Source organism: Sarcophilus harrisii, chromosome 5 (assembly GCF_902635505.1).
Source record: "Sarcophilus harrisii chromosome 5, mSarHar1.11, whole genome shotgun sequence".
In the NCBI taxonomy this organism is placed as follows: Eukaryota; Metazoa; Chordata; class Mammalia; order Dasyuromorphia; family Dasyuridae; genus Sarcophilus; species Sarcophilus harrisii.
In genome coordinates, this window is record NC_045430.1 from 191,736,759 (window position 1) to 191,759,457 (window position 22,699).

The window sequence follows — 22,699 nt, forward strand, 5'->3', positions numbered from 1 at the left end:
GTCTATCTACATTTCTGTCCTTTATTTTATTTGTGTGAGAACTCAAAGCTGAGCCCCATGGGATTAATTTTTTTAACCTTACATAGTGCTCTCTCTTTTTCTGCCACAGATTTTGGACAGAGCACAAAATAGGGAAAGACAACAAGGAGAGAGGAGAAACCCCTTCTTTATTGCCAGAAGTAGGAAGGCGGTAGATACCTTGGTTTTCATAATTAAGTACTTGGTTCATGGCCAAGAAGCATCTTTAGGCAGATCACCAGAGTTTGCAGTGGCTACCAGGGTTCATGGGGGTACCACGTGGGCAGCTGAAGACTCTGGCAAAGGTTGGGATAGTGCTGAGGGGTCCATGGACTTGGAGAACAGGAGGGCTGTGGAGATCTTGGGAATCCTGAAGGTTGGGACTTCCACACATAGACTGGGGAGAAGGAGAAATGAGCAAGGTCTAGATGGAGTGGGTAAAGGGTGAGATGCATGCAGTGAATGGGATGATCAAGTGACTGAAAATGAAGATTACTGAGATAATGTTTCAAGGGGAAAAAAAAAAACAGATAAGGCCAAGAAATTGGAGTGATCCAGTTTCCCTGGAGGAATAGAAGAGGATGGTTATAGTTCCGAGAATAAGTTTGGTAAGAGGAGTGTGACCATCAGTGGTAGTGTTAAGGTAGCTAGGGTCTGCTGAAGCAAGTTCATAAAATGAGATTGGGGAAGTGAGCTTCAGAGAAACAGTTTATGCCAGTGTGAGGAATTCCTCCCTTGTAGCCTCTGAGATGAGTAAGCCCTCATCATTGTTGTTTTTGGTGGTGATGGTAATGGTGTGGCCTTGGTGGCGATGGCAGTTGGGTCTTCAGTGATGGTTTTGGTGGCTTTGATGGTGATGGCTTTTGTGGCTTTGGTTTTTTGTGGTGGCAGTTTTGGTGGTGATGGCTTTTGTGGCAGTGGCTTTGGTGGCAGTGGCAGTTTCAGTGGTGGTTTTGGTGCCTTTGATGGTGGTGGCTTTTGTGACTGTGTTTTTTTTTTTTTGTGGTGGTGGCTTTGGTGGCAGTGGCTGTTGTGGCTTTGGTGGCGGTTTTGATGGCTTTGATGGGTTGGCTTTTGTGGTGATGTTTTTGATGTGATGGCATGGCTTTGGTGGCGGTGGCAGCTGTGGCTTCAATGGTGGTTTTGGTGGCTTTGATGGTGTTGACTTGTGTGGCAGTGTTTTTGATGGTGATAGAGTGGCTTTGATGGTGGTGGCAGTTGTGTTTTTGATGGCGGTTTTGGTGGCTTTAGTGGAAATGGCTTTTGTGGTGGTGTTTTTGATGTGATGGCATGGCTTTGGTGGCAATGGCAGTTGTGGCTTTGGTGGCAGTTTTGGTGGTGGTTTTGGTAGCTTTGATAGTGTTGGCTTGTGTGGCGGTGTTTTTGATGTGATGGCGTGGCTTTGGTGGCAGTGGCCATTGTGGCTTCGGTGGTGGTTTTGGTGGCAGTTTTGGTAGCTTTGATGGTGTTGGCTTGTGTGGCAGTGTTTTTGACGGTGATGGAGTGGCTTTGGTGGCAGTGGCAGTTGTGATTTTGGTGGCGGTTTTGATGGCTTTGATGGTGTTGGCTTTTGTGGTGGTGATTTTAGTGTGGTCATGTGTGTGTGTGAATGTGTGTCTATATCATTATCAAAGAAGGAGGAGGACTAGGAAGAAATAGGAGATGACTATTGTAGTGGAGAAGTAGTGTGTGAGAGTTCGAGCCTTTAATGAAAGTGATGGTAGGGATGTGTGAGGAGGATTTTTTTGAGGTAGTGAGAATTCTGGTCTGAAGAAGAAGGACTACAGTAGGGAAGCCAGAGAAGAAATCTTGGGAATAATCTGTGTTAGAAGTTCTGAGAAACATCTAGGAAAGAGATTCTAGGCAGGGAAGGCCTATGGGAAAGGGTTTTTAAGGGTGGGCTATAGAATGAGGGAATTTTAGTTGGTCACAGTAGGGAAAGTAGGCATTGGGTGTAGGGATGGTTACCTCACCTGGGCGTAGCTTTGATAGAAGAGCTGGTAGGGGCTGAGGCCTAAGCTAGGCAGGACGGTCTCCCCTTTATGTGTCTGCTGCCAATTCCTGTATGCCTGAGGATGGTGTTGAAGGTAGAGAGAAAAATAGTATCATGAGATTTAGAGGCAGAGAATCTCAGAGATAGAAGGGAACTCAGAAGCCATCTAGGTCATTCTTAAACAAGATCACCCTTTCTACGACATACTAAACTAATGGTCAAACTAGATTTTGCTTAAAGAATTCCATTGAGGAGGAACCCATTACCTCCCAAGTCATCCTCCTCTGCTTTGGGGATTCTTAATAAGTTGTTCCTTACATAAGACCTAGAATTACTCAATTGTGCCTTTTCCCCATCATTCTTAGTAGCTCTACCCAATGTGCACAAGCAGAAAAAGTGCAATTTTCATTTTCACATGATGGCTCTTCAAATTCATGGAAACAACTGTCAAGTTCCCCCGAGTCTTCTCTTTTCCAGGCTTACTGTCCCCAGTTCCTTCAATTGATGATCATGTGATCATGTAATGATCTCACAACTCTTAACCATCCCCTCCAGTTCAAAGGCCAATATTGGCCTTTCCTTAAAAAAAAAATGGCACCCAGCTCTTAACACCATACTACTAATTTAGTTTGACCAGAATATAGTCCTTAGAGTCCTAGGCATCACACACTCCCAAAATCACATTCACTTGTTTGACCACCCTTGCACCCTGTTGATTCATTGCTTCCTAACCATGCTTTCTCAACTTCCTTGTATTTGGGAAGTAGGTTTTTATGAATCCAGATGTAAGAACTTATATTTGTTCTTACTGAATTTTGTCTTATTGGTCTTATCCCATTGTTCTACCTTGTTTAGAGATTTTTGGTTCCCAGTTATTTCTAGTATTAGTTACCCCAGCCTTGTGTCATCTGTATATTGTATATGCTAGCTAGATGTTTAGCTAAGATACTGATTTAAAAATTATTAGGAGGAATGGAAATTAATACCATTTTAAAGTAAATTAAGCAACTAAAATTAAATCAGACTTGAGAACTTTTGACTACAAGCTTTCCTGACTTACCCCATACTTCAGCCTGTATACACCTTGTGAAACGGCACTTGAATTCTGCCTGGCCCCTTTTACTTTCATTCTACATTCAGCACAACCCATAATTTCTCTATTCTAGATTACGCTACATGCAGTACAACCCATAGTTTCTCTGTTCTAGGTTACTCTACATTCATGTACAATACAGTTTCTTCATTCTAGATTCTGCTCTTACCTTTCCTCCTGTCCCCTACCCCAGAGAGAGTAGAAATTGAGGAAATGATTAGGGATAAGAAAGATGGGTTTTATAGTTAGATTGGAAATGGAGAATTAGGGGTAGGAAGGGATCAGTGGAGGGTTGGGGGAACCTAGATGTTTAGTGGAAAATTGGAATTGCTCAAGAAGGCATTTCACTCATTGGGAGTAGACAGGTTGTAGTAAAAGAAGGGCTTTGTAGATGTAGTGTCCCTGGACAGGTCCAAAGAATTTCCTTTTGGGGAGATAAGAATTTGAGGGCAATGAAGTAGACTGGAAAGAGAACAAGCTCTTGAATCAGAGCACTTAGGTTCAAATCCTCCTTTGAAACTGGGTGACGTTGGGTAAGTCAATCAAACTTCCTGAGTCTCAGTTTCCTCATCTGAAAAAGAGGAGATTAGACTAGATAGCTTCTGAAGTCCCTTCCAGCTCTAGAGATGTGTATCTCTGGAATCTTGCTGGAGTTTCCTTCACAGGCAGGAGAGCACAATTACCTGCATTGCAATAATCAAGGCGCCTATATCAGCAGCATTCTTCAAAAGGGTGTGGGAGCTATTGAATGTGCTCCCTGCCGGCAGTGAGAAGGACTTGTAGTGTTGCTGCAAGCAGAGCAGCTCCCCATGCAGGGTGGAAACGTCACAGGCTGGGCAGCCCCCTGGGACCACTGTGGTAAGTATAGGAAAACTTGATAAGTGTGTCTGGAAAGGAAGGGAGCAGTTAGGAGAAGTCCTGATCTGGACAACACCTGGAACCAGATCTGTAACTAGTCCTAGGAAAATGGAGATTTGCCACAAGGTGCTGACCAAGGACAGTTTTCCTCAGGGGATTAGCCTTTGTCCTGAGGCTGCCTCTCCATGATAATCTTGTTACTATGCAGACTCTCCTCCTGGCACTATAACCCTAATGACCATATGGTACCTCTGTCTTGACTTGTTCAAACTCTATACCTAAGAGGACTAGATTCTTTTCTCTCCCATCCAAGGTTGAAACTGTCACCTTCTGCCCTTGAGTGCTTCTTTTCTAACAATAAATTGCTCTCCATGACATGATAGCCCCTCTTTAATAGGCTGTAAGAGAGAGAACAGGGGCTATCTTCTGCCTTTCTTTGTATCCCTATATTTAATAAGGTACCTAGCAAACAGTAGGTACTTAATAAATGTTTGACTGATTCCCCCCATCCCAGCTCATATACAACATTTGCCTTCCTATAGTTAAAATAGATATCGGGGGTGGGGAAGGGGAGTGTGACAAACTCTCCTACCAGCCCCCCACCCCTGACATAAATATTATTCAGCGTGTTGGACTAATCAGTGTTCAATCACTACTTTACATGGGTAATGCCCTTCCATTCTTTTGAGAGCCCAAATTCATACCCAAAGCTTCCATCCTCCCTCTTGTACCCATCTGTTACCCACAGTACTGGTTGAAGATGTGCATTAATTCATGGGCCATCATACTGCCTGCAGCTCCAAAGTTCACAGCACTAAGAGAGATGGGGTATGGTCAGGGAGAAAGAGGGAACTCACCTAGGGACCTGCTCCAAATGCTCTAACTTCAATCTTCCCATTGGCTCCATCCCCCAGCATGAGACCTGTGTCTGTACAACCTTCCCTCCTCTCTCAAGGACTTCCTTCCCCCATTCCATCCTCTTCCTCAAATACTTGTCCTTCCCAAGAACCTTCCCTTTAGCTCCCTCTCCCAGCCAAATGTCTCCATACTTTGGATAATCAGGGCAGAAGATTGGGGGCTGTAGGAGTCCAGCAGGAAAAACAGCCACATTATTAGAAATGGAGTAGTAGGCCTTGACCTCCCACGGGGGTACCTTCCAACTGTAAGAAAAGGAGCAGAGATGAAACTCCATACTCTGCCATTTGCCATACCCCACCCTTAATCCCCAAGGTTCAGGGAGCCACCATTCCTGGCCATTCTTGTCCCCACAGATTCCCAAATTTCCCTCCTCATGATCCAGGATAAAGGTTTCTCTGACTTGGTATCTCTTTCTTGTACCTGTGTCTGTGAGGAGTCTCCAGAAGGCTTCTCATGGTTCTCTCTCGGAGGGATTGGGAACAACTCAGGAATGTCTGAAGGAAACTGGGACCAAAATTGATCTGGGAGGGTGAGATAATATAAAGACACTGATGCGCAAACAGCTGCCCAAGAAAATACAATCCGACCGCTTTCCAGGGAAGAATCTCTTCCATAGAGACAAAGGTTCATACAGACATAGATTCAATGATAAAGAAACCAAATACACATGTAGATCCATTTCAAATACACTCACAGCTAGATCTAAAACCCAAACAGGACTTCCAATTCTTTTGCTACCTCATCTGCCATAGTATTTCATGGTATAGAGCAGGGCTCTTAATTTTTTTTCCCCTGGTATGATCCCCTTTGGCAGTTGGAGAAACCTATGGACCTATTCTCAAAAGATTGTTTTTAAAGGCATAAAATATAAAATTGCAAAGGAAACCAGTTATATTGAAATACATATACATTAATACATACATATACAAATAGACACTCGTACTATATATACATATGTATGCATATACACACATCCATAAAGTTATATACAAACATGTACATATATACATGGCACACATATATAGGGCCAAAATTACTTTTTTTCTTAATAGTGCTTGACAATAGGGAGTGGCAGAAGGGAAAGGACTTGTTAGGGTATTTGAGTGGAGTAGGGAAGACATTTTCAGGGAAGCCAGGGAGATTCCGGATGAAGAGAATGCTAAGAAAAGGAAGAAAACAGATGCCAGGGGGCAAGAAGGAGTAGACAATTAATAGGAAAGCTCTCAGAGAAAGCACCAAGAGTGGGGGATGAGGATGACAGGGATAAGAGACCAGGGATAGGAGTCAGAGGTACTCACATCCTGATAGTCTTGTTTAGCTGGATTGGATTTCAATAACTCTTTTGGGGCTCCCATTTCTCCCTTCAACTGGGATAACTGGGAAAACATGGTAGGGTATCAATATTAGATTCAATGCTATAAGAAGGAAACTTTCCTTGAGTCTTGTGTGCTTGTCTTTTTAATGACTTTATATTGCATATTGTTTCACATTCCCCAGCCTTCACTGTAACACCTCTCATCCTGCTCTGTGGCATACCTTGGCCTGGACTTCTCTTCGGCTTTTTTCATCCATCCAAGGAAGCTTTTTCAGGTGCTTGCTCAAGGCATTTTGGATCTCAGAGAAAAGTTGAGTGGCCTGATAATTGGTGGAAAGATATTGAAGGAGATGAGATAAACATCAACACTTCTACTCCTAAAACCTTTAAGGGTGGGAGCCAGGGGGTAGGGGTGGGTGGTCGAATGGTGATGCTTGAATTACTGGAGTTATCACAACCATCTGGAAAGGAAAGGGGCCTTGAGGGAGAAGGTAAAAAAATAAAGGGCTTATCAGTGTCCTGATGGTGTGTACCCTTAAGTCCCTTCTTGAGGGTCTTCTCTTTTTTTTTTTTTTTCTATGACAGGAGAAAGTAAGGTACACAACAGATACGACCGCTACCCTCAGGGATCTTGCTGTCTGAAATTAAAAACACAGTCCAGCAACAAAGAGACAAAGGGAAAATGCTAATACACTGGCATTTCCAAGAAGCTATTCCCATTTTATTCTTTTTTCTTTTTAATAACTTTTTATTGACAGAACTCATGCCAGGGTAATTTTTTACAACATTATCCCTTACACTCACTTCTGTTCCGATTTTTCCCCTCCCTCCCTTCAGCCCTTACCCCAGATGGCAAGCTATATACATGTTAAATATATTCCCGTTTTCTAATGTGAATTCTTTGAGCAATTCTTTCCTCCCTACTTCCTCACCATTCAATGGACCTTGCTGCATACTCATTCTCTCCCTAGGCAATATTTTCAGTCTTTCCAAGTGTATTGTCCTTTTCCTATAAAACTTCATTCTGAAGCCTCCCCATCTTAAAACAACAAAATCCCCTTTACTTTTAGATTGCTGCCCCTTTCAATGAGCATCTGATTGATTCAAATATGTGTTGAGAGATTCAATGAAAAAAAATTCTGGGAGAGTATGGGCTAGGGGAAAAAAAGGAAAGAAGCAAATGGACTGGGAACAAATCCTGTCATACAGCATTTTGGCTGCTGTGGTCGAAGGTTTCTTGAACAAACATTGCTCCCAATGTGGGCTCAAAGAAGGTCCCTGTCTCCTCGGTGCATTTCTTCCATCGAGGAATGCTGATTGTCTGTGAAGGAAAGAGAGAAGTCAATGACTCCTTTTGGATACTACCTTCCCATCCAAATCCCAGAAAATATGGCAACTTGCATTTAGATAGCATTTCATGGTCTATAAATTACTTCCCTTATAATAATCCTGTGAGGTAATTAGTTCATTTATGATTTATGTTTTATAGAGACTAAGGCTCAGAGAAATCAAAAGGCTTGCTCAGACTCTTATAATTAACAAGTTTGAAAATTATAATTTGAATGCAGGACTCGGCTCAACATTATATTGCAGTGTCTCTATAAGATGATCCTTTCAATAGGTAGTAGCAATAGTGGGTATAATAAGTGCTTAGGGTCAATAAATATTAATACTGATTCTCACTTCATTAAAAACAACAAAAAAGCTCTGCAATATAGTGCTCCTTTTGAAGGACCAATGAGTAATTTTCAATAAATGAATTTTATGACTGGACTTGCATGGGTCTCTAGTTCCTCTCTGAGGCAACATAGATAGCCATAATCTAGGTCACTGTTTTTTTTTTTCAGATCTATATATCTCCCTTGACTTCTTGTCCATTGGGAGAATGGCTCTTAGTTTTATATATTTATGTTAGTTTCATCTAGTTTGTATTTTAGACCTTTATTGAGATTGTTGATGCAAAGATTTTCCCCTCATTTGATATCCTCCCTTCCTTTGCTGGTTGCATTGATTTTCTTCATGCATAAGCTTTTTGATTTCATGTAATCAAAATTATTTGGGTTTTATGATGATGAGGCATTTGTTTCTAAGATGATTTGCATCTTTAGCTAAGAATTTCAGAAAAGTTTAGTCAAAGATTCTGCAACTGCTCCTCACCCCGTACAAATATCTGTTCTTCAGAAGCAGATGTACAGAGTTTCTATAAGAGGGAGAACTAAACCATGATATCCCAAAGGAAATACTTCCAGACAAATTGTAGAACATTCACTGAGTTCATGTCAGCCTCAGTGACATGATAGTAATCTTTATGACCAGAAAACCTTGGAAATCCAATGATCTCAGAGAAGAGCTCCCCCCCTACCACCACCATTTTACAGTACCCATAACCAAGTAAGCCTTCTCATGCATTTGGCACAAACTTCTTACTGTTCATAGGGACAGATTATTTAACACAAACATCAAGGAACTGGAAATGGTAACTGACATTTTTATAGCTTCCTAAAATTTGCAAAGGGCTTTACATATGTTGTCTCCTTTGAGCCTTGCAGCACTAATTCCCACCTCAAAGGGGTAGGTTCTATTGTCATTCCCATTTTGTAAATGAGTAAACTGAGATTCAGATAAGTTAAATGATTTGCTTAGGGTCTCAAATATCAGAATTGGAATTTGAACTTGCATCTTCCTAACTTCGGATTCAACCATTGATCCACTCAACCATGCTGCTTCACAATATAGAATTAGCGAATTTTTAAGCTAAAGTGCTCAAAATGAATGATGGATCAAATATAAAACCCTATTTCCCATCAGCCTTCTAATCTAATTACTAATGTCTAAGTTTGAACATCTAAAACTAATGACTAAACTTTGGGTCCAATTTCATTCATCATGAAATGGTTTGTAAGTGCTCTGATAATTTCAAGATCCTAGGGAAGAGCTATCTAATCTCATTGATTATAGTATTGTAAATCTAGATAATCAACTTGGGACTGGAGAAAAACAGATCAACACAGATGTGAGGAAAAGTGTTTGGTGACTCTCAATAAGAGCCCACATTGGTGTCTCTTCCTCCACATGACTCAGCTTTCAGGTGAATTCCATCATGCTTTGTAAACACCTGTTTGCAGGTAGTTCAATATAAGGAAAAGAATATAGGACTTGAAATACAAATATCTAGGTTTGAGTCCCGGGTCTGCTGCTTATATTGATAAGCTTATATTGTTTATATTGATCAGCTAATTAAGAATGGAAAAATCATTTGCTTTTTGAACATCAGAATCTGTAAAATATATATAATGATACCTATGCTGCCTACCTCACAGGGTTGTGCGGTCAGGAAGTTTTGTAAAATAATGAGTCCTTTAGAAATACATATACTATTATTATTTCCTGACTTGCTCATTTCAGTTGATGGTAGTGATGGTGAATAATATAACCCTGACCTCTTTAGTTCACATTTACTTGCTATGAAGAAATGAGTCTGGGTTTGAAACAAGGGACTCAGGGGGTGTCTAGCTTTGTTAGGAGTTCAGTCTCTAATATTTGGTGGCAAGAAAATGAAGTGTTTTAATCACTTTAGGGTTTAGGATCATATGACTAGAGGTCCCCCAGCCAGTGGACATTTCCTTTTTCCCTCAAGGCATCTTTTCCCTTTGAATTTCATCATGCTATTCCTGGTAAAATGATTTACAAATCCCACCCTCCCCAACCCAGACAGAGAGAGTTATATCTAATGCTTCCTCACAATGGGAGACTGCCCGGTCAGTTCTTGAAGTTTCTGGCTCAGATTCCTCTGTGCATTCTGGAAGTGACTGTGTAGGGCTGGGATAAGTGTTGAAACCAGCCCTAGGATCATGTGGCTTTGAAGGTGGTCTCTGGAAAAAGAAAAGATATAAAGTAATATATGGGACAACTGGATGACAGATATGGATAGAGGACCAGGGCTGGGGTCAGGAAGACTTTTGAATTAAGATCGGGCCTCAAAAATTTACTAGCTTTGTGACCTGGTCAATTCACTTAACCTTGTGTGCCTCAGTTTCCTCATCTGTAAAATGAGTTGGAGAAGAAAATGGAAAACCATTCCAATATCTTTACCAAGAAAACCCTACTAGGACTCGTGAAGAGTCAGACATGACTGAAATGACTGAACAACACAAGACACAAGGAAAATACAGGATAAAAGGGAAAATCTATTCCATTTCCCTCAGTTTTCTGATGAGGAAACTGATAGGAAACTAGAAAGAAACTAGACCAAGGTAACACAGATAAGAATGAATGTTAGAGTTAATTCTGGAACAGAACTTAGAATCAGTACTTTGACTTCGAATCCAATATAAGGAAAGAGAGATGTAGGTAGATGAGTAAGAGCAAACTAGTTATATATCTTCTTAAGTGTCCCTGTGGCCAGGATGACTCTTATGTATATGACTGTTTCACTATAGAAACCAAGACCTATACTAACATTAGAATAATGGACTGGAGCAGGTAGCTAATACAAAACTAAATCAGAAACAGGAAGGAACTGAGATATCCAGGTAGGAAAGAGAGAATAGTAAAAAGAAGAGAAGGAGTGATGTTTTCAGTAGATTCATAGAATGTTAGAACCCAAAGGGATTTTAAAGATCATCTAAGGAGGTCTTTTCATTTTACAGCTGAGGATAGTGTGGCCCAGTAAGGGTAAGAGGCTTACTTTTGGGCCCAGAGGGAGTAAATGATAAAGATGAGGCTTGAAGCAGACAAAAAACCCCATATTTTCCCCACTATACCATGGTGAGAACCAGGTAGGACTGTCCCTCCTATACTAAGCAAAATTAGATCTAATTAGGTCAATAACTCAACTAGAATCCTGGGCAGAATAAGGAATACTGTAGTAATCTGCTAGCTATTTCCTGGGTGGCCAAGAAAGATCAGTGTGGGTGAATTCAGCTGAGAAACTGGTTAAAAACAAAAACAGAAACAAAAACAAAACAAACAAACACAAAGGGCTAGGATTGAATAAAGAAGACAAACTTTTAGCCAGGAAGAAATAGGTATAGAAAGGCAAGAAATAGGTTTGAAGTAATGAATGCAAAAGCATGTATTGAGAATGTACTATCTGCAAAGGATTGTACTAAAAGCAAGAGATATAAAAACAAAAGCCAAAAAAAAGAGAGAGACTTGCATTCTGATAAAGAAGACAATACCTTTAAAAGAATGGAGATCAGAGGGGCCACTGGGGAATAGTTTGAAACATCCTTTTCAGGAACAAAGGTAGGTTTCATATCAACATGTTTCAGGAAGGAGAGTTGGGAGTTAGGGGTAATGAAAGGAAAAGGAATAGAGGAATCAGCAGGATTACTTGTGATTTAATTCTAGAATCTGGTAGCAGATGTACCCAAGTCAAAGGTAGACATGGTAGAGTAGAAATAGAGCTGGATTTTATTACAAGACCGGAGGTTGAATTCCAGCTGGGATAACTCAATCTCTGTGAGCCTCAGTCTCCCAATCTCTAAAATGAAGGGATTGGATGAAAGACCCTCTTAGATTCCTCCACTTCTAAATCTGTGATCCTGTGTGATTTCTAAATAATATTCCTTCGTTCTTTCACAAATTGTCACTCTCTGCCTACCTGAGGATAACCAGTCTCCTAATTTGGTTTCAAACCTGGATTAAATTGTTTTTGTTGCCTTCAAGGCTGGCATAAATGATTTGTGTCACTGTAGATAATTTATTAAAATGAGGGATTATTGAAGAGAGGAGACAGTTACTTTCTGAGAACACAACACATGGAAGGAGCCCCCAAATCTCAGGTAATAGCAACCAGATTTGGAGTGAAGATAGATTACAAGAATTTCTTCAGTTCTTCCCCCAGATTCACCACCCTCCGCAACATATTTTCCATTGTTCTTGTTTAGTTGTTTCAGTCATAATGGACTCCATGTGACCCTATTTGGCGATTTTTTGGTCAAAGATACTGGAATGGCTTGTCATTTCCTTCTCCAGCTCATTTTACAGATAAGGAAACTCAGTCAAAGAAGATTGAGTAACTTGACCAGAATTAAGATTAAGATACTTGCCCAGCTAGTGTCTAAGCTGAAAAGAATTGGACTTCCTGAAGCTATTTACCCCTGGATCCCCCACCCAACCTTTTCATGATGCAATCTACCCCATCCCTAACTAACAAGATGGCATGAAGATCAAATGAGAAAATGTATATAAAGCATTTTGTAAACCTTAAAGCCATCTATTAATGCTAGCTACTATTTTTATATCTAACCCATATCACTTTTTCTCCCAAGTCCTCTTATGCTGCAGCAGGTATATTCACTCCTGTCTCTCAAGGGTCCCTCATCCCTCCTTTATATTCTTCACGCCCTCCAGCATCTTTGTTCACCTTTTCTAGTATTCCAGATTCTCTCCTATGACTCCTGAATTTCTCCTTATTTCCTATAACAGATATTTTTGCTCACTCCCATCTAATACATACCTGTATCTGTCTGTTGGTGTCTGTCCTATCACCTGGGACATGCCTCTTATGTATTCCAAGTCATGAACCATGATAGACTGAGAAGCACTGAGGGTTATTGGGGAGAACATTGCCCGCAAACAAGACAGCCAGTCAACAGAAGGAGCCACTTCCTTGAGGGGCACATAGAAAGTATTAGATACAGGAAGAGAAATGGTCATGAAGAAGATTTCTATTTAGGACTGGTATAATGGGGGGAAATATTATATCCAGGGTAACATAAGAGACTCTTGGGAAACAAGGGAAGAAATAGAGATAGACTGGACAATGGCAATAAATAGGTGGTATGGAATGGACTGGGTTATAGACAAAAGACCATAAGAACAGAAGGTTATGAAGGGATTATAAATGAAGTTCAGAGACTCTGGTGAAAGGAAGAACACCAAAATGTAGGTTCACTCTATTTTTCTTATCCCCTTTCCAGAAGCCAGGCACCTGCAGCTGGGCAATAGTAGTCTCTTGGAAGAGCTTGCCCTCTCTCTTCCTCTGATCCAGGGGTTTTGCAGCCAGAAGGAGTTTTGAAGTTATGCTTATAGATACAAATGCATGTTCCAACACAATCTTTTGGTCTCCCCCCAGCAAGGTTCCCAGTTGCTGTAGATATGACAGGTATGCCCTCAATATCTGAGAATGAGAAACAGCTTTTGACACAGTTCCTGTAATCCCTCCATCTCTTTTTCAGGCATGGTATTTTATGTGCATAAACCCACATCCCTTCCTCCCCACATCAGACCATAAGATGCTTCCATACCTCAGGGTAGTTCTTCTGATCAGGTCGAAAGGGTATCTGAAACTCCGGTTGGTCAATCTGGACACAAGAAACACTAGAGAGAAATGGGGTGTATGGGGAAGGAGGAAAGGAAATAGGAGATAGATATGGAGGAGACTATAGGGTACTAGGTAAAGATAGTTGGTACAGGGAAGAGCCTACATTCAGGATTAAAGGTATGTTGTAGGAGATATATGAGAGAGAGAAGAAGAGATAGAAGTAGAGAAAGAGGCAAGACAGTGATAGGAGCAATGAGATTTAGGATCCAGCCTCTGAAAATGGGGCATTTGGAGGCAATTGCAATGGGACAGTTATTCCAATTGCTCTCAAAAGACACATTTATATAACACTGTAAGATTCACAGAGTGTTTTCCTCAGAATCCATAAAGTAAGGTAGTACTAGTATTGTTATCCTGACTTTATAGAGGTGGTACCTAGGGCTCACACAGATTATATAAGGAGTTACTTTTAGAGAGGGGATTTTAGCCCCTCCTTCCTGATTCCAAGTTCTACACTCTTTCCAGTGCTTTATCTTTGATCCTTTGTCCTTTGCCCTTGATTCCATTCTAAGGCACCTTACTAAGTCTATATTCTTGCTTAAGGTCACACAAACAGTATATAGCAGAATACAGATTTGTACCCAGGTCTAATTCTTCTAATTCAATGTTCTCTTTCTGATTATTTGACACAAATTAAGCCATTATGCAACATTTCATATTGTTTACTATTTTCCACATTCATCTTTTGATGCTTATTGCTCTGGAAAATTCTTGAGGCTCCGTGAAAAGCATTATTTTTCTTTTGCATTTCACAAATACTTTGTGTTTTATCCAAGTGTTAAAACACAATGTTCATAAATATTTATTGATTGATTAAAAAGTAAGGTCATTCTGGTTTCTGGAGAGGAAGGCAAAGAGACTTATACCATGACAATAATCCTTTATATTATATTGCCTTTCCATTTCCCTATCCTTAAGACTTTCTGGGCTCTGGAATCCTTCAGATGGGGCTCTACCCATTGCACATTTATTCTGTACTCCCCCTCTCACTAATAACCTCTTCCCCTTCCTCCTACATGACAGGTAGGGAGCGAAGAATATAGGTAGCTGGTGGCTACCATGTAGATGTCTAAATGTGTGAGACTCACCTGAATCACAGGCATGTGTGGAAAACTTGGCTGAGGCTTCAGGTAAGCTTTGAAGAATGGGAAACTACCATACTGACTCATTAAAATCTTCAAAGTGTGGTTAAAATCAGGAAGTGTCCAGTTACCTGAGATACTCCAGCCCCCCAGCTGTGGCAAAAGAGAGATAGAACTCAATGTGATCAGCATCCATTGTCCAGACTGTCTCTGACTTCTCCAACGATCCACACCTGGACTTTTCTGCTCATTGTTTTTTCTGAGACTCTGATTATCTCATAGGTCCCTGCCACTTTTATCAATCTCCTGGGACTTCAAGGTCTTATACACACACACACACACACACACACACACACACACACTGGGTGAATACCAGTCCTGAGTAGAGAAGGGAACCTTTGTGTCTTGGATCTTGTACAAGATCCTGCTGCCTTAAGATCTTACCTCCTCAATGACCTGTGTGAAGGGTTCTATCCCTGAAGCATCAATGGCATCTGTGTCCATGCAGGCTTTGTAGAACCTCACAGTCTTTCCTTGTGCAGAGTCAGGAGGCCAGGGGACTGAAGCTTCTAAGGAGAGGAACACATGAAGGAGTAAAGAGATGAAAAAAGTGGAAGAAATGAGTGAGTTCAGAGGTTGTGAATGGAAGCAGAGATGATATAAAGAAAAAAAAAACAGATGAAGGAAATGAAGAGGCAGAGAAGAAGGGAAATGATGGACTAGTATAACTGGTGTGTGTGTGTGTGTGTGTGTGTGTGTGTGTGTGGTACTGAGGAAGACTAAAAAAGGTGATATGAGAGAGGGAGATGAGGTGGGCTGGCAGTCTTGAAAATGGAGTGCAGAAAAAGTGTGACTTGGAGAAGACTTAAGAGATGGAAAAAAGGAAGGGATAGAAAAGGAGATGGAGATGGGGTGAATAAGACATTAGAGAGATTGAGGAGATACTGGAAAGACATAGAGTGATGAGACACAAGAGAGAAGAGGAAGAATAATAGGATGAGAAAAGGAGAGGGCCATTCTGTTCTTGATTTTCATTCATAAATTCAAGTCAAAAGCCTTCCTGACCACTATCTTTACATGGGTTCTTCTAATTAGCATGGCATATAGTAGGTAGCATTTATACAGGGCTTTAGAGTTTGCAAAATAATTTACATGTGCTATCTCACAGAGAAAACATTGTTTTGGATTAACAGTTCTTATTCTAAGTGGGTCCATCAATTAATCCTTCTAAATTTATGTCATCCACTAACCCTCTCTGCTCAGCATAAAGGATATGTTCAGCTACTTCAGTTGGCAGAAAAGAAAGAGTTGGAAGAGGAGGGAAATTGAGAGATAAAAGAGCTTTAGGAAAGAATAAGTAAAAGTAGGAGCAACTAGGAAAGAGGGAGTGAATAGAGAAAGCTGAGCTAGATGGAAGAGTAGAGAGGGAACCAAGACAATAAAAGGGAGTTGGAGATCAAAGACATGGAGAGCTTAGAAATATATAGGCAGAAGGTGAGAGGCAGAAATCAGTTGAGCTGGGGATCTGATGGAGAAAGGAGGATTGGGAGGAGGCAAGAGAAAGGGAATAAATGAGATACTTGAGACAGAATGGTAGAAAAACAGGGGCAGGAGCCTCCCAGGACTACAGATGTGTGCCATGTGTTCATGTGGACACTCAGACTGATGTTCTTACACATAATCTGAAGCAATTATTCTATAATTACCCAATCACACAGATTTATCACAAAACTAATACAAGTATATCCTGTCTCTCACTCCACTTACCTAACATTCTCCGAAGTCGATTCTGGTTCTTTTCTTTTAGAACTTGAAATATGTTCTTGGATTCCTTGGTCCACCCAGATGTCAAGTTCCCACAAACAAAGTTAAAGAAGTCTGTGCAGGGCAGGGCACTGGCATTTCCAGAAGTCAGATAACTTGCCACAAGCTCCAGACATCTAGGGCTCTCACAAGGGCCTGTGGGTATAGGATGGCTGCTGGAGAAGATATAGAGGATAGAAACTCCCTCCCCAAGACCATCTGAAAAAGCAGGTATAAAATCCAAGGCTATGAGTAAGATTGATTCCACAGAGCATTGGATGAACTAGAAACAGATGGCTGATAACTGGGGTTTGGGAGCTAGAACAAGCTTAGGGCATTAACAGTGATAGAGTTTAGAAATTTTTGGTGAAGAGAATAGGTGAGAGGTGCCTTGTATCAAGGCATTGCAATGGAAGTAAGATGCTTTCAAAATATTATGGAAAAGATTAGAGAGCTGAGTGGGGTATGAGTAGAAGACTACAGGATTCAGTATCTTGCGTACTGTGTCCACAGCTGTGGAAGGTGTAGAACAGGAGCACAGAAAAAACCAAGGTTAGGCCGAGGAGCAGAATACCCATCAGTCCCCATCCCAGTAAGGTCTTGCGAGAAATCCATTCTTCTCTGGATCTCTGTATAAAAAAACGCATAATTAAAACTCACCAAGAAAAAATGAGAAATGCACACAAAGACAGACAGACACAAAATAGGGTAAGAGATGAGTCCAAGCGGGAGAGAAGATAGAGAAGAAGCAACAGTAAAAGCTGTTTGTATGTTGTAAGCACTTAGGAAATGGCTATTGATTAGAACTACTCATCAGAGCAATAGATAAAGGGACAGGAAAAAAAGAAGGTAAGGAAGTATTAGTGTCAGAACAACTTCATATAATGGGGTGACTTTCCCTCTTCCCCTCACCAAAATTTACATTCTTGGAACTTAAGTTGGGAAATTTAGCTTAAAGGTAATGGACGTTTCGTGTGTACTGGGAGAAAGAAGCACAGTATATAGAAAGAAGAGAGAGTGGTGGACATGAGATCATCTAATCCAATTCTTTCATTTATAGATAAAACAACTGAGTTTAAGAGAAATGAGGTTATTTGCCTCAGTATCCTGACTGCTAGTCCAATACTCTCTTCACTATACCAAGTTGCTTTTATTATCAGCCTCATGGGACAGATAGGATTGGGTTAGGATTCCAAATTGGCTTAGGCTCAAGTCTATCTCTCTTGTCTTGGGAAATTGTGGAGGGATTGGAGGATGGAGGAAATAGAAGGGCTTCTGGGTGGAGGGAGACTCCAAGAGAAAAGGAAAGAAAAGGATAGAGGAGGAGAAACAAAAGAGAAAAAAACACAGATTGGGAAACTGAAGAGGAGAAGGTAGAGAGGCAGTTCCTTACCTGTTGAGTCCAGACCGTCTCCATTCTGCTTCTAATTTGTCCCAAAGTAGTGTTACTCTCTACTTCTTCTGGTCTCCACCCTCCCTGACTGGGTGTGAGAGGAGGGAGGAGCTGGGTTAGGAAATAGGGGAGAAAATGGGGCTTCCCTTTGGACACAAGTCCTCTTCTTCTCACCCCAAAGTTACTCTGAGCTTTCTGATATTACCTTCACATGGTGTTCCAGAATTTCTTCCATTAAACATTCTTGTATGCTCTCCCTCTACTTATAATACTTAAGTCTTTTCCTCTCCCATCAGTCTCCTCTTTCCAGAACTTATTTTTTCAATGTCTTAAATCCCTTCTCTTCTGGACCAAGTAGATCTGTCCCATGATGTTGAAGTCCTGAATTCAATAGCTGATCTAACCTTTTCCTAAATGTCTTTTTCTCTGTCTCATAGTCCATATGCCTGGGTCTTTGTCTCCTATCCCTATTTCTTTTTGTCCATTTTGCTGAGTTTATGATCTGTCTGATATTGAGGAAACAACCTCTTCTACCTTCTCTTTCCCTGGCAACTTCTCTTTCAAAAAAGGGACACTCTGCCCTTCCCCCACCTCCACTCTTAGGCTGCTTGGAGGTCTGTTTATCTGTGGGCCTCCACCTTCCTTATCTCAAGTTCCCAGTGAGAAGTTAAGAAAAGCTCCCCACAAACTCTTGTTATTTAGACTGTTTTTCTTTCCTTCTTCTCACCAACACTTCTCATTCTTAATGAGTCTTTCACTTCTTTTCTCCACTTAGGTCTGTGAGGTTCTTCAGAAAGTTCTTAGGCTCTGTTCCTTAACTCTTCTACCCTATTCTTATTTAAGATAGAGAAATAGAGTTGTGACTAGAAAAAAACTATTGAATTTGGAATTAGAGCCTCACTCAGCTATTTACTACTGATGTTACCCTGCACAAGTCATTTCCCTATCTCTTAGTTCCCCATTACATACTTCCCAAAGTCTAATTGCATCATGACATGGAGGTAACCCTAAATTCTCCAACAGAGTGCAATAAAGTCCCCCTCTGGAAGAAAAAGATAAAGGCTGAATAAATGCAAAAAAAAGCATTTGATAAAATCCAACATCCATTCCTATTAAAAAACACATAGAGTATTGGAACAAATGAACTTTTCCTTGAAATAATCCTTGAAATAAGCATATATTTAAAATTTAAATCAGTAAGCATGATATGTAATGGGGACAAACTGCAACCATTCCCAATAAGATCAGGAGTGAAACAAGGTTGCCCACTATCACTGTTACTATTCAATATTGTATTAGAAATGTGAACTTTGGCAATAAAAGTTGAGAAAGAGATTAAAGGAATTAGAGTAGGCAATGAGAAAACCAAATTATCACTCTTTGCTGATGATATGATAGTATACTTAGAGAACCCCAGAGATTCTAATAAAAAGTTATTAGTAATAATCCACATCTTTAGCAAAGTTGCAGGATACAAAATAAACCCACATAAGTCAGCAGCATTCTTATATATCACTAACAAAATCCAACAGTTAGAGTTACAAAGAGAAATTCCATTTAAAGTAACTACTGATAGTATAAAATATTTAGGAATATACCTGCCAAGGGAAAATCAAAAACTTTATGAGCAAAACTACAAAACTAAGTGGAAAAATATCAAATGCTCTTGGATAGGGTGAGCAACTATAGTAAAGATGACAATACTACCTAAACTAATCTATTTATTTAGCACTATACCAATCAGACTCCCAAAAAACTATTTTAATGACCTAGAAAAAATAACAGCAAAATTCATATAGAAAAACAAAAAGTCAAGAATTTCAAGGGAATTAATGAAAAAGAAATCAAATAAAGGTGGCCTAGCTGTACCAGATATAAAATTATATTATAAAGCAGCAGTTACCAAAACCATTTGGTATTGGCTAAAAAATAGACTAGTTGATCAGTGGAATACATTAGGTGCAAAGGACAAAACAGCCAATAACTTTAATACTCCAGTGTTTGACAAAACCAAAGATCCCACCTTTGGGGATAAGAACTCACTGTTTGACAAAAATTGCTGGGAAAATTGGAAACTAGTATGGCAGAAACTAGGCATTGCCCCCTCACTTAACACCGTACACCAAGATAAGGTCAAAATGGGTTCATGACCTAGGCATAAAGAATGAGATTATAAATAAATTAGAGGAACATAGGATAGTTTCCCTCTCAGACCTGTGGAAGAGGAAGGAATTTATGACCAAAGAAGAACTAGAGATCATTATTGATCACAAAATAGAAATTTGTGATTATATCAAATTGAAAAGTTTTTGTACAAACAAAACTAATGCAGACAAGATTAGAAGGGAAGCATTAAACTGGGAAAACATTTTTACAATCAAAGGTTCTGATAAAGGCCTCATTTCCAAAATATATAGAGAATTGACTGTAATTTATAAGAAATCAAGCCATTCTCCAATTGATAAATGGTCAAAGGATATGAACAGACAATTCTCAGATGAAAAAATCAAAACTATTTCTAGCCATATGAAAAGATTCTCCAAGTCATTATTAATCAGAGAAATGCAAATTAAGACAACTCTGAGATACCACTACACACTTGTCAAATTGGCTAGAATGATAGGGAAAGATAATGCAGAATGTTGGAGGAGATGTAGGAAAACTGGGACACTAAAACATTGTTGGTGGAATTGTGAATACATCCAGCCATTCTGGAGATCAATTTGGAACTATGCTCAAAAAGTTATCAAACTGTGCATACCCTTTGACCCAGCAGTGTTACTATTGGGCTTATATCCCAGAGAGATCTTAAAGAAGGGAAAGGGACCTGTATGTACAAGAATGTTTGTGGCAGCCCTCTTTGTAGTGGCCAGAAACTGGAAACTGAGTGGATGTTCATCATTTGGAGAATGGCTGAATAAATTGTGGTATATGAATATTATGGAATATTATTGTTCAGTAAGAAATGACCAACAGGATGATTTCAGAAAGGCCTGGAGATACTTACATGAACTGATGCTGAATGAAATGAGCAGGACCAGAAGATCATTATATACTTTAACAACAATACTATATGATGATCAATTCTGATGGATGTGGCCATTTCCAGCAATGAGATGAACCAAATCAGTTCCAATAGAGCAGTAATGAATTGAACCAGCTACACCCAGCGAAAGAACTCTGGGAGATGACTATGAATCATTACATAGAATTCCCAATCCCTCTATTTTTGTCCGCCTGCATTTTTGATTTCCTTCACAGGGTAATTGTACACCATTTCAAAGTCCGACTCTTTTTGTACAGCAAAATAACTGTTTGGACATGTATACTTATATTGTATTTAATTTATACTTTAACATATTTAACATGTATTGGTCAACCTGCCATCTTGGGGAGGGGATGGGAGGAAGGAGGGGAAAAATTGGAACAAAAGGTTTGGCAATTGTCAATTCTGTAAAATTACCCATGCATATAACTTGTAAATAAAAGGCTATAATTAAAAAAAAGAAAAGAAAGAAAAAGATAAAGGCTGAAGGTATTTTCCCTTCAAAGCCTTAGTTAAACACAGAGCCAGAAAGACAAGAGCTAGAGCCAAAATTTACTATGGTTGGTCAGTGCCTTGTGAATCCCCCTCAGTTCTGGTTCTATGGCCAGCCAAGAGAATTGTCTTTATGATATTATATTGTTAATATGTTATACTATATCATTAATAGGCCAGAATGAGTTAAGAATATGCATGCTCCAACGTCCACATAGGGATTACATATTAGATGGAAAATAGGATGTAGCGACTTTAAAGTTTCTTTTCAGCTTTATAAATCTATGATTCTAAGGCTGAATATCTAGAAGGGAGATTCTGGGATGACAACAGAGATAAAGATATATAACAGAGCTAATAGCTGGCATTTACTAGGAATTAAAGTTTATCATTTATTATCATTTACAGATGAAATGACACAAAACTGGGAAGCATAGTTACGTAGATGTGAATTATTATTAAACATTAATATTGAATGTTTAAAAACAATTCACACCTATGTAGCACATGGGAAATCACAACTCAGTGAGTACAAGTATCATCTCCATTTCATAGATGAGGAAATCATAGAGAAGTTAATTAAATTGATCATGACACGAAGCTCATAATTGTCTAAGGCAGGATTCAATCCCAAGTTTCCTAATTCTAAGGACATTACTCTCTCTATTATGCCATAGAACCTTTCCATTTTTAGCAAAGCACTTAATGAAGTCTTTAATACTCCCCATGTGGACAAAGTGGATAAATGATGACTCTTTGACAGTGAAATTAGGTAGATTCAAGAGTGATTGAGTGATCACACCCTAAAGTAGTTATTAATGGGTCTATGACAAATTAGGAGTTCTCAGAATGGTACAGTGGAAAGAGAAGTGAAATTAGAGATAAAAGACAGAATTCATAGAGCTAAGAGGGATAGCTAACATACTGGATGACAGTTAAATTTTTTAAAAAAACCTTCATAGGATAGAAGGAGGAGCCAAATCTTATAAGATAAATTCAATCAGAGTAAATTAGATTTCTTGTGCCCATGAGAGGGGACTGGAGAAGGAGGAGGAAAAGAATTCTTGAGCTAAATCAAGATAAGAAAATCATAGAGTTGATTTGAGAGGGGATTGAATCAGTAAATTAGATTGGGGAGGAAAAAAAAGAGAGAAATTGAGGAATATTTGAAGAATTTCCATACCTAAATATTGATACAGATACTATTTCTCAGTTTTAAGAGAATTCAGAGATAAAGTGCAATTAATGAAGCTATAGTAGGATTGAGGGGGATTAGATAGTAGAAGCTGAATAGACTTAAGGAGGACAAGAGAAAGTAGTCAGCAAGACAACCAATTTGAGTTAACAAGTGAGTCAAT

The 22,699-nt window shown here is 39.7% G+C and overlaps 1 protein-coding gene across 8 annotated transcripts; it reads right to left on the bottom strand.

Moving 5' to 3' along the window:
• Positions 1-3: 3 nt before the first annotated feature.
• On the bottom strand, positions 4-18,379 carry KEL (Kell metallo-endopeptidase (Kell blood group)). Of its 8 annotated transcripts, none has more exons than XR_004229713.1 (19): positions 18,009-18,379; positions 17,804-17,891; positions 16,913-17,039; positions 16,375-16,566; positions 15,052-15,176; positions 14,614-14,760; positions 13,449-13,505; positions 13,133-13,321; positions 12,659-12,810; positions 9,938-10,067; positions 7,403-7,516; positions 6,417-6,515; positions 6,179-6,256; positions 5,301-5,401; positions 5,012-5,122; positions 4,705-4,776; positions 3,788-3,991; positions 1,992-2,087; positions 4-415 (listed from the first exon to the last, which is right to left on the bottom strand). XR_004229713.1 is itself a non-coding variant. In XM_031939246.1 (19 exons), exons 2-19 carry the CDS (start codon positions 17,825-17,827, stop codon positions 254-256), a joined length of 2,070 nt encoding a protein of 689 aa, XP_031795106.1. In that variant the 5' UTR covers positions 17,828-17,891; positions 18,009-18,379; the 3' UTR covers positions 149-253. The 8 variants fall into 8 exon arrangements, 6 of the variants coding, with proteins under 6 accessions (XP_031795106.1, XP_031795105.1, XP_031795109.1 ...); XM_031939246.1 differs by having other exon boundaries at positions 149-415; positions 3,788-3,957; positions 4,709-4,776; positions 16,985-17,039; XM_031939245.1 differs by having other exon boundaries at positions 149-415; positions 3,788-3,957; positions 4,709-4,776.
• Positions 18,380-22,699: the final 4,320 nt, after the last annotated feature.